At 41.2% G+C, this 12,500-nt stretch overlaps 1 protein-coding gene across 1 annotated transcript in view; it reads left to right on the top strand.

The window, feature by feature from the left end:
• The first annotated feature begins 1,434 nt into the window (after positions 1-1,434).
• The window catches only part of pdgfd (platelet derived growth factor d), a 55,188-nt gene continuing 44,122 nt past the window's right edge, over positions 1,435-12,500 (top strand). The window contains exon 1 of the mRNA XM_069689099.1: positions 1,435-1,968. Within this exon, the coding sequence (XP_069545200.1) occupies positions 1,851-1,968 (118 nt within the window). The 5' untranslated portion in view covers positions 1,435-1,850. The remainder of the gene's footprint in view (positions 1,969-12,500) is intronic.

The raw sequence follows: 12,500 nt of genomic DNA, 5'->3' as shown, positions 1-12,500 counted from the left end.
CATCTTGTATCACAAAGTCACTATTGTGTGTAAGTGTGTACAAATGTTGCATAGTGTGTGTGTGTGTGTGTGTGTGTGTGTGTGTGTGTGTGTGTGTGTGTGTGTGTGTGTGTGTGTGTGTGTGTGTGTGTGTGTGTGTGTGTGTGTGTGTGTGTGTGTACGTTACATTTGTGCCTGCCAGCGATCTTTATGTGTACTTACAAATTCACCCCCAGGGGTGCCTATGCCTTTGAAGCTTTGCAGGATAGTTTAATTGCTTTTAATTTTAATTAATTTCCTCTCTCTATTAATAACCTATATAATTCCCTAAGTGGTTCCAAGTTTTAAGGTGCTGCATTAGTCATTAGCCAATTGCTGGGTAATGGTTGGGCTTTGTGCTGAATCAGCAGAAACCTCAAGTTGGCTAGTTCATCCATGGTGCTGATGGTGCGCGTGGACATGGGATGAATGAAAACAAAGACGATGTTGTTAACAGTGAATGTGAGACCAGTGAGTGAGTGAGGAAGTGACATAAACAGAAAGGGAAATAGAGTATGGTTTGAGTGTGCCTCGAGGGGCATTAGTCTTGCCAGAAACACATTTATAAACTCAGTGTTGATATAATGGGGCAAATATTTTGTTTTAATACAGCACATAAAACCCTGATGTTTCACAGCGGTGTAGAAAATCACTTTGAAATGTAATGTCTAAAATTACTTCAACCATAATGTCTGCAGTTTGGCCTCCACAAAGCTGCCTGTTGAGTGACTGCTGACAACCCATTTCCAGGAATTATTACGCAGCCTGTCTTCAGAGGAAAACATCAGAGTGAAGACAGACGAAATGACAGTCATTTACAGTAACTGCTTAGTAATATCCTGTTTAAAATTAATGAAACCTTTTATTCCATGGAATTACATGCATCCCATTTAGTCTGTAAAATGCAAATACTCCAGAGTCTTCTCTGTCTGGAGTTTGCTCCCGGTATGTTTCCTTTCCTGCCTGAGAGTGGTGACCCTCCCTGTGCTTGCTCTGAGGGTTTCCTACAAACATGTTTCCTCTTTGGCACATTTCCTTGTTCCACTTTGCAGAGTTGTGTGCCAGCATTAATGTAATTTAGGAAATTAACATACACCAGACAGAGATACACGGAGAGAGACAGGCAGATATCGTGGTTTTTTTTTTTTTTTTATCTCCAAGCCTATTTTAAAGTGCGTTTTATTTCCCTCTGACCTCCACAGCATCCCGTGCAGTTAGGCAGCCACATTACACACACGCGCACACACACACACACACGCGCGCGCGCGCGCACGCACACACACACACACACACACACACACACACACACACACACCGTGAGCGCGCACCAATCAGTTGGCAAAGTTTAACGCGCCGCTGACTCTCACAGTGTAGATGCGTTAGATATATAAACTAGTGAACTATGCGGGATATTTCTCAGTGACTGACCAGAATTTTTGGGCTTCACGGTGATAAGACGTTCGGCGCCTATAATCTCATGTCTGACCGTGAACAGAGCTATATTTTCCTCCACCTGCGTTCTGTTGTTTCGTTTTGCTCTTGTTGTCTGTGGGCGCTTATAACTTTCAGCGGAAGGCAAACACTTCGATAATTTGGCACTTTGGCACAAGACGGGACTTCGTCTGCGTCAGGAACGGGAGTCAACAAGTGGCTCCTTTGTGGGTAGAGGACAGCGATATTGAAAGCTGGAAGTTGCTGAATGGGAAGTTGTGACAAAAACTTCTCTTGATCGCGGGGAAGTTTGAAGTGAATCATCTTTCGTGTAAGCCACTGGACGGTGTGTAGAGGACGTTCACCAAGTCTTTTTAAGCGTATACGAGTTAGTTAACACAATGAGAGGACCGGTGGGTTTCCAGATGTGGATGGTTTTATTGGTGGGCTCTATAGCCGGGCTCGGGAGAGCTCAGGTCTCCACAGCCAAAGTGATACGGGGCAACAACAGGAAAGACGGTGAGATGTCTTTATTATTTCATTACTTCAGTCACTTCTTCTTGAAGCTGTGCATGTCAACTCTTTATAAGTTGTTGTCTTTTCCATGAACGCATCCCAGCTGTGATATTGAAGCAATAAATAGAAAATACTTTTCTTGCACTCACTGATTATTTTGCGGTAGCTTGTAGTGTAGACATCATTTTATGTGACAAATGAGTGACATGGCTCGTGGTAGCCAATGACCCGTTGACGCACTGAAAAACGTTTTAGGAGAGGGGTGGGGCTGGGAACAGCGTGGGGACACTGATGAAAGTTAAATTATGTAAAGTTAGTGCAAGCTGAGCTGTGGGGAAAGAGAGAAAGCAAAGCTTTGTTAGATGGAAATATGCTCCACCTTTTTCCAGATTTTGAAAACTGACTATAAGCGCCTGTCTCTAGGTGCTAGTTGCCTTTTAGTAAGACTTTGTCATTGCCACAGTGTCACATCTCTCCTGCAGTGAAGCTAAAGTCATCAGATTCCCTGAACCTCTTGCCTATAAAACTTTCTGGAGGTGTGCCATGCTTACTTTTTACTTGGCCCTGAGGCTAAAGTCACAGTGCGGTACCTTTGATGCACACACACACACACACACACACACACACACACACACACACACACACACACACACACACACACACACACACACACACACACACACACACACACACACACACACACACACACACACACACACACACACAGCTGCAGGGTTGCTTTTGGCTGGGAAACATGAAAATACCAGTGTATTAGTTTCTAACCTGAATAACTGCCCCTGAGGTCCGTTTCACCAAATGTGTTGGGGTCGGTCACGACTTGAAGTCTGAATGCCCACACAAATAGCCGATATCTCCGTGACCTTTTACTGCCCACCAAATACCTCTAAAACTGTCTGAAGTTCATTATTTCCAACTGCATTCAGTTATGCATTTTATCTGGCAGTAAATCTAATCACATTTTGATTAGAGCATCAGAGTTTTATCACGTTAATCCGAGTGTGTATAGCATCCACGTATGTTTCACTGATACCACACTGTCAGATGGATCTTTAATGATGTGCCACATCACAGTATAGTCACCACAGAGTGACAGCTGGACTATAGCAGACAGGACATAAAAGCAGCGAGTGTTGACAAAGAAACGGATTGTTACAAAGCAGAAGTTGATACTCGAAAAAGGCAACAGTTGCACCAACTATATTTGATCAAGGTTCAAAATAGCAGCAGGATAAAAAGTGTCTGCTCTCTCACAGACTGAGAAGAGAAATAATGAAGCAGGAAAGATCAGAAGAGTCGGTGCTCTAATATGCTTTTGTAATACTGTAGAAATGGCCGTTTTTATCACTTGTTTGAACTGATTTTAATCAGTGCTGTTTCTAATGTAACTCAGTGAGAGTCCGTCTAAGACTGCAGTTGCATTGAAAACTATTCAACCCCTTTAACCAGAAAGACATTGTAACGGTGGGAATATGATGTGATAAAAACACATCAACTCAGTCAGACAAAGTTTAATAATGCATATTTGAGTGATCTGCGAGGAGCTAACACAGACAAATAAAATGTTCTATAAAAGGCCCAGAAGCCATTTTACACCTCGCATGTTTAATATTTAATATTAATTTTCTTTAATCTTAATGACCTCCAGTAAATGTTTCCAGTAGTTTTTTCCACAAGCTTCTGACATCCACTTTTTTCTTTTTGAATTTTCATTTGTTTTCTGGTCAAGAATTGAGTGGTTCAAGGTTTCTGGGTATGAGGTCCTGGCTCACCTGGTGTTCTTCTTACAGTCAGATATTTTAGTTGCTGCCTTCATCGGGGTCACCTGCAAGTCTTTGGCAGAAATACAGGGTTTTTCTCAGCTGTTGTTCTCAAACATCTGATTCCTCTTGGGGAAATTTAGTTCTTTCTTCCATGTCCAAGAAGATTTGATGCCATGCCATAGTTTTAAACTCATAATGCTACCAACTGTGTCTTTTAGGATGTCTTGGAAATCTGTTTATAAACAATTGTTTTTTGGCTCTAATGATATTTTTATTGGAGACAACTACTTTATCTTTGCCACTTTCTCTAACAAGCTTTAACTCTTGCATAGTTGGGCTTTATATTTGTATCAGCAGAAGCAAATTCAGTGTTGCTATGGTGACAAAAGTTGAATTTCATTTTCCAACAGTTTGGTATGTCTTGCCAAATAATCACTAATAAGTGATACAAAAAAAACAGACATATTAGGTAGAAGTTGAATAGATATGAATCACTCAAGTTGCAAAAACAATACATGCAAAACCAAAAAAATATATAACTTCTGTGACCCCTTTGAGCAAACACAATGTTGGTAAAGTATGTAGGTACAAGTAATACTAGTTTAGATGTAAAACAGGTAGAGCGGCGGTGGGGGGTGTGAGTGATGACAACGGTACTTCTGGGACACCAGGACTGCTGCTGAGCCTTTACGAGGTGTCGTGGGCCGAACTCGGCGAAACACTGGTGACGGGAGGTGCCCAGTCGATAACCCCAGCGAGATACTGCACACTCTCACCTTGGTACCAAAGCTTTGTGCTAGGTGTCTTACTTTGGTGCATGATAGATGGTGCATAGCAAGCATAGAGTCGGCTGTGGACTCGAGACGTGTTTGGTGGGGGAAGACGGGTATTAAAATTGAGACAACTGAAAGTTATTTAAAATGTGCTACTCTATTTTTATTGTTTTCACAAACTGAAAAGTTTTGGTTTAGCCTGCTTTTCCCACAGAAAAATGTGGGATCTCTCTGTAGACATTGCCAGGAAATGGATGATTGTATAAATTGAGAAAAGGGAAAGATGACAGTTCTCCAAGTTTCTGCCGTCTGACGCTGGCTGGAATACGTGTTACTGTGCGTATTGGCAGTTACTTTAAAATGGAAGTTTGATAGATGATGGTGGACTTATCACTGCTGTACTGTTTCCCAGTATTGCAATCAAATCTCTGCGAGCAGTCATTAATGTTTAATCAGTCTGACACATTAGTTTTCAAGATGAGATGGTAAAGTGTTTTAAACTGTGTCACTTGAGGAGAAGAGTGCAGCCATTCAATAAAGATCCTCCTTACACAACTGTCAAACTATTTATATGTTATTGCTAAAGTCATATGTTCTGATACTATCAAGTCAGACTGACATAATCAAAGTCCTTCATCTCTTTACACAGACTATTGTGAAATGTGATAGATACTATTGATACAGACCGGTTGTTAGATGCTTTGATTTCACAGTTTTACAATAACCCACTGCCCAGAAGTTATCTTTACTTGCCAGCGTGTGTCTCTGTGATTTTGATGCTATGATATGAACACTTAGTTCTGTGCTTTGATTGACTGCTTCTGATTAGAGTTGGTTCCATCTGGAGTTGATAGGTGCTCCGCCGCTTTCCCTCGTCCATTTGCCATTGTGAATGTGCGTGCGTGTCTGTGCGCACCCCTGTGTATTTGAATGTATGTGTTTGTGTGCAAATGTTCTGACAGAGTGTCTTAGCTCACTTCGAGGAATTCCCCCCGAGGTTTTTTCTCTCTTGTGTTTGCTCAGCGTTTTGCTCGTTCTTTTTGCCCGCCATTGAAGTGTGTCTGTGTGTGCATTAAAAGGGGATGGAGTGGTGGTGGTGGTGGTGGTGGTGGTGGGGGGGGGGGGGGGGGGACGGTGTGTAGTGAGACGGAAAGACAGATTGTATTTGTCGAAAAGGAACCACAGAAATATGCATGTAAACACACACAACAGTAAACACTATTTGGCCTTTCTGCTCTGAGCAACTTATCATCTCCCCTGAAAAGACCAGATGACCCAGATAGGATAAAAACTAATACAGAGGCACAGCCATGACACAAGCATCCTAAAACATCACAATCTATCACACATGCTCAACTGCATTAAAACTGAGTCTGTCTTTCTGAACGCTGCTGTGACATTGTTCTTGACAACAGAAGAACATGTCACCACACATTGTTCATGTCCAGCATATCGTGATACGAGAAAATGTTTGGCACTCGCTGCCAATTTGGGATTGCCCTCTGCTGGCTTTTAAGAGAAGCGTGACTAAATTATTTTATTAGTATCAACTCAATATTTATCTCTGACAGTCAAAGAAATTCTCTCATCAGGTGTTCAAAATCCAATGAAAAAAAAAATGGTCAGAAAAACCCACCATAAATAAACAACACTCAGGATTCATATCGTTTTGATTTTCAGTGGTATGCAACACTCGCGAGCCTATAGAGCCTTTTTTTTTTGGAAAGTTAAAGACAATGTGCTGACGTCAGCTAAAATATTTTACTTTTTTAAAATCCATTTAAAGTATATTAAGATCTGCCCTTTCATGGTTAGTTGTCTTGGTGCAGCCGAGTTAACCTGAATTCACACTGGTGTGCTCAGCTACTGAGTTAAAATCACTGTTGTAAAACGCACAAGGTTCAGTGCAGATGTTGCGCAACTCCGCGAGTACGAGGGAATGTGTGAAATACTCTGGAGATTTAAGTCCATTGTGATTTTTTTGAACTTTGTTGGCTTTAAGATTAACTGAAGTTTGGCTGACGCTTCGCATTTGTGCGGGAAAGTGCACATTCACACTCGCACACATTCGCATGCAAGCTCACATGCATCGCACAGAGTTACACTTGGAGAATACAAAAATGGCACATCCAGAGACAAACCATGATGGCAGTCAGTGCCATGGTTAACCTGTTGTGTCGAGTGTGCAGTGTTTAGTGTGTCATGAAATTATCCCTCAGCGTGCAAGTAGCCACTTTGTTAAACAGAGAATATTGTATTTCAGTTTGTGGCAGAAAAACGATATGTGTTATTAAGGGTCCTGGCGAAGCCTTCTGAATCCTCTCCGTCTTTCTTCCAATAATTCTTCTCTTATCGTTTGCCTTCCTCTCTCAGTACCGTCTTATCACTCTATGCCTCGCTCCATATCATTCCATCTCTCCCGATCCTCCTACTTCAATCTCCCCCTTTCTCATTTCTATCTTTATCTTGCAATCTTCCGCCATCTGTTTCTGCTGTTTTTAATCAGCAGCTATTTCACCCGTTTGGCTCCGTGAGTAAATATAATGACAAACCATGTCACAGACAACGGACATCCACACCGGCATATTCAGACAAATCAAAGGTGCCTTCACGAGGATAATACATTTAGTCAAATTTAGTTTGTAATCCCAGGGAGATTTGAGCATCCACTGTGGCTGAACTTGAAAGACCTCCTGGGACGGCCCCTGTCTGCTCGTGTGTGTGACATATCAGTTACTGTGTCCACCCAGGTTGAGGTTCCAGAGGAGCTGATTGCATTATCCAACCAGCGCAGCAAGGCTCAGTGCTCTATGAGATATATGCGTCCCAGCTTCCAGCTCTCCTCTCTCTGCCAGGGCCAGCACCCTTTTGTTTTATTCAGCTGTTATTTTCATTTTCACCACACCATTTACCCTTCACTAATAACATCCAAATGACCCCTACTGATCATTCACGGAATAACACCTCATTTCGGAAGCCTCCATGCAGTTTATTTTTTGTATTACAATAAATAACGTGTACTTATTGGCATTTTGTGTGTTTCCTGTTTTTGCCTCTGGAATGGATAATGGCTGTTCAGTTCCTGTTCCTGCTACGCAGTCTAGTTCAAATCTTTGTAGATTAGTTAGGTGTGTATTGTAGCTCTCTGACATTTGGTAATTAGTTTGGCAGACAGTCTTTTACCTTGTTTGGTTTTCAAGTCTGGATTTGTCCGTTTTGATGCATCGTAGACTGATCCAATGGCGAAAATTGATGTCTGAACTTCCCCTTTGTTGTCTGTTCTGTGATTTACACATTTATTTAAAAAGGTTGAGAAGTTAAATGGTACAAGCTACACAGTTGCTCACTCAGACATGCTGTAGGATAGTATTGCAATACTCGAGTGATTGTGGTAACACAATGTTTGTCATACCAGTGAGTGTGATGTCATGGGCTCCTTCAGTGTGTCTGAGAATTCAAGGTGGCAAACAACATATAACAACCGCGTAGACTCACACAAATAATATACTTCAGGGTCACACACATTCCTGAGCATCCAAACCTAAAATGAGCAGGAAAAGAGATAAATGTGATACATACAACAGGAGAGATCTTAACAATGCTCTCAAAGAAAAGAACTTTGTCTCACCAAACAATCCCACCTCAACATTCATTTCGTAGCTGTTTTAAAAAGAAAGAAAGAAAAAAAAAACTGGTATCATGACAAAGCATGTTGTACACCCGTTAGTCCACTACAGCGTATCGTTTCTGTTGTCAGGTTAGGAAAAAAGTGTCATCTTCCTAAATGTAAACTATTGTAAATCAGAACCATTTTGTCCTAAATTAATTCTTTGTATGTGTCAATTAGGGGAAAAAAACAGATTTTCTCTTAGCAAGAGTGGGTGGCCATGAGCCTGGTCACTCCATCTTCATAAGCTTTGACGGACTGATTTACAGTATGACAGGATGCAAACACTTTCCAAATGTTTTTGTGTCACCATATTAAGCACAGGGGTGACAGCAGGGAGGAGTGTCACTGAGTTTATTGGAATTCATGAGTCACACTCAGGACACCAGACATGGAACTACTCCCCACCCGCCCACCCAGGTCGACACACATGCAAACACAATTACAGGATCTCCCTTTCAAGGGAATCCCCCAATAAACACTTTTCCTCCTCTTACACACACACACACACACACACACACACACACACACACACACACACACACACACACACACACACACACACACACACACACACACACACACACACACACATTTTGCATGAGCCAAAGTTACCCCACCCCATAATGTTTGGCAGACAGTCTTTTCCTCCCCTGCACAGGGGAAATAGGGTGGTGACCACTTGGACAGCCTTAGAGTGTGTGTGCTGTGTGTGCAAGAAGAGAGGAGTAAAGAGTGAAACGCTGCCTTTGAAATTGAGTGAAGCTCGGTGTAGGCTTGTGTATGAGGTGTCGCTCATATTTTAGGAGGAAAGGGCAGTGGGAGCGAAGTGAAAGTTTAGAGGGGAGCTTAGAGGGCACAGGCGAGGAGAAGGAAAAGGTGTGTAAGAGAGAGATATGCCAAGTTGAAAGACCTGTCTCTCCACTTTTCTGCTCTGTCAGCTTTCAAAGCGATATAACCAACAGCAAGCCAAATGGGCAGAGTATAAAAGAGGAGATGGAAGAAAGCAGGATTGATAGAGGAGTGGAGGGGTTGAGATAAGATATCTCACCGGAGGGAGAGGAGGACCAAGTATTGTACCAAACATCAGCACATTATCTGATCCCAGTATCTGATCAAAACTTAAGCCAAAGGGGGGAAAAAACATGACTTCCCAGGTTTGGATGCTCGGGCAGTTCCCACTCTGTACACTCTCGAGATGCAATTTGGCTTTTTCAACTCATGCCCTCAGTGTGATTTATAAAAGAAGAAACGAATTCCTAAACATTATCCAAACATTCAGAATATCCATATAAAGAAAAATTACATTTCATGTCCTTCCACTAGGCATACTGGTGTGTGAACTCACGTATCAGCCATCATCATTCGTTATCTATTATTAAAATGAAGCAAATTATAATAAGAAGATAAACAGTGAAGACGTGTTATGTGGAGTGTAAAAAGGCACTTAAAGTTTTATACACTAGATGCATGATAATGAAGGAAAAGAAAAACTAACCCAACATGATTATTTTAAGTAAAACAAAAATCTGGTATTGTCGTGTGTATATCTGTAACTGTTTACAGAATATAATGACATGGTGATTAGTGGTGACTGTGTCCCTGATGAAGAAAGTTTTTGAGTTTTGCATTCCCTCACATCATTCCCTCTGATCCATAGAGGAAGGCTGAAATGTATAATGATATACACTCACCTCGCACTTCATGAACAGCACCTGTTTAATCTATTATATCCAATACAACAGCTCCAGCATAAATTCTACTTTTACATGGTTGTATATTTTCCGTTTTTCAGTCAGTTTTGTTTTGTTTTGCTTTTCCTGCATTTACAGCAGCTTTTCTCAAAAATGCAACCTGTGAAGCTTTATGTAATTTTGGTGTTAAAATTTGCTGGAAGTTGTATTAATTGCAAAGCGAGGAACAAACTGATTTTAGTTTTTGCTTCGTCGTTGTCATTTCCTATCATAACAAGCATACAACACTTTTTTGTTTTTATTTTCTGAACTTAAACAACCATAGGCTTGAAGTAAAACAACAAAAAAGAAAGAGTACAAAATTTGACATAGCTTTATATATGTAATAAGTGCTTTAGTTTATGCACAAAAACAAACTGCAATCTCTTACAACTGTAAGGGTGCACATAACTTATGCATGACACAACAACTCAGGATCACACTTCATTTCCTCTCCCTCATCTGAACTCTGATAGCCTAATTCTCACGATAAGACCAAATTTCCCCGAAATCTCTTCACTTCCTGTTTTGCCGTTTAGTGCTAAAAAGAGCAAAGTCTGAAAGTCTGAAGAGCCCTGCAGACTGTAGATGAGGAGCGATTTCTGTTTTTCTTTTTTTTGATAAAGCAAAGTTTTATTTGGAAAAATGTACTTCCTTCAGCAAAGTTTCTATTGAGGAGGTTTACTGTGGAGAAATTGCAATTGGATTTTTTTTTTTTTAAATTGTAAACTCTCGCAAATATTGCGGTGATTGTTTGAATTTAAACACGTAAATCATTGTGATCACAAAAATGCAATGTCCCTGTTGTTTTTTTCTGAAATTGTCAGTGTAGTGATAATTCTACTTTATGGTTATTAATGAGGCTGTAGTAGTTGTTGTTGGTATATTTTGTCCACACCATTAGCATATTTGAAGGGGGCAAAATACCAACACACTAACTGTTCATATGTATCAAGAGATATGCCAAAAATACAATACTTCATATGTGGTCATGTGAAGATTTTTGAGGTAACGCAAAAGTATTCTTCAAAAAATTCGACATCAAAACTTTGTGACTATAGATGTTGTATATGCTGTATACATAAACTTACATTACATTGGCTGGCCACTGGGCTTACTTTTTAATGCAAACTTGTTATGAGTTGTGCAGAATTTTTTATCTCTACTGATGTGCACTGTCTTCCTTTGGCTATAATAACACAATTTACAAGCCAATAAAGCATTTCTGAAAATGTGCCGAGTTGGAGACACAGTGGAAGAGAATTAGAGAGCTGGCTTGAGAGCGAGAGAGAGAGAAAGGGAGACAGATGTTTAGTCCTTGTTGAGTAAAGTCTTGGCAGCTGAGCCATCTGACTGCCACTGGATGCAGATAACGCAGGAGCGGGAAAATGCAACGGTGAGAAGGAAGGAGGTGGAAGGTGCATGGAAGGAGCAATGAAGCCAGTTATTAGGCCAGTGGATGAAAGAGAAGAGAAGATGAAGAGAAAAATTATGGCAAAGAAGGAAATAAGCCTTTTTGGAGAGGACGGCAGAGAGCTGGGACGAGAGAGCGAAAGAGGAATTAACAGAACTGGAAAAAGTGGGAGACTAGACAAGTAGAAAGTTCTAATTGAATGGAAGATGAGAGGTTGAGTCGGGTAAAGCAAAGAAGAACTGAGGGAAGAGATGAGAGATGCGGCCTGCCAATATGTGAGGTTCACAAAAACAGATGACAAGAAAGAAGAAGATGAAAGAAAGAGCAAGTGAAAGACAGAGGGATGAAAAGAGATGACAGACATAGAGAGTGACGGATATGAACAGAGACAGAGTAGAGGTGTGAAAAGAGCGATATAATGGAGTGCATGGCATCACAAGAAATACAAGCAGGAGGGGTGTGCTGAATAAGCAGTGATAAACAAGAGACGAAGGGAGAAGAAGAACAGAGAAAAGTTCAGAGAGATAGAGGGAGTTCGTGAGCAGTGATTCACGGCATCCCCAGAAAGTCGGAGAATCACTGATGAATAAGAATGAAGGATTAAGGGGGAGAAAACACAGTGTGCAAAAATGCAGTGTGTACTTTAAAAGGATGTAGATTAACTGCACAGGGAGCTTCTCTCACAGTCCTTGACAAACAAAGCTAATGTGACTTAACAGTAAATACATGAGAAAGCTGCTGATCCGTTTGTTTGTGTGAGTTAAAGATACAAAGATAGGGAGAAGGCTGGTGTTTGTTCGTGTCTGTGGATGGGTCGTGGTTGAGTGCAGTGATACTACCCTGAACTACAGCCTGTATGAAATAAACAGAGCAAATTAATTTGCTTTGCTAAAATTGACCTCCCTTTATTTTCCCCCAAAACACCCGGCAGTAAAACAACGTTTCATCTCAAATATGGTCTGTAACGGATCCACCGGTCAAACCTACACATACTTCCGGCCCCGACATACATTTCCTGCATAAGGTGTTGGACCGCCATGAGCTGCCACAAAAGAGTCGAATAAAAACGCTTCATATAACTGTGGTGTATAACGATGCCACTGCAGTTGCAGCTGGTGTGTTAATTGCATCGATGTCCCTTCAGGCGAGGTGGTACAATGAAACAGG

Source organism: Brachyistius frenatus, unplaced genomic scaffold, assembly GCF_029030835.1.
Source record: "Brachyistius frenatus isolate BFR_SWC_R1_liver_20210118 unplaced genomic scaffold, ASM2903083v1 Contig_1, whole genome shotgun sequence".
Lineage (NCBI taxonomy): Eukaryota > Metazoa > Chordata > Actinopteri > Embiotocidae > Brachyistius > Brachyistius frenatus.
Note: the sequence above shows the minus strand (reverse complement) of the source record. Positions and strands in the feature narration are given on the sequence as shown.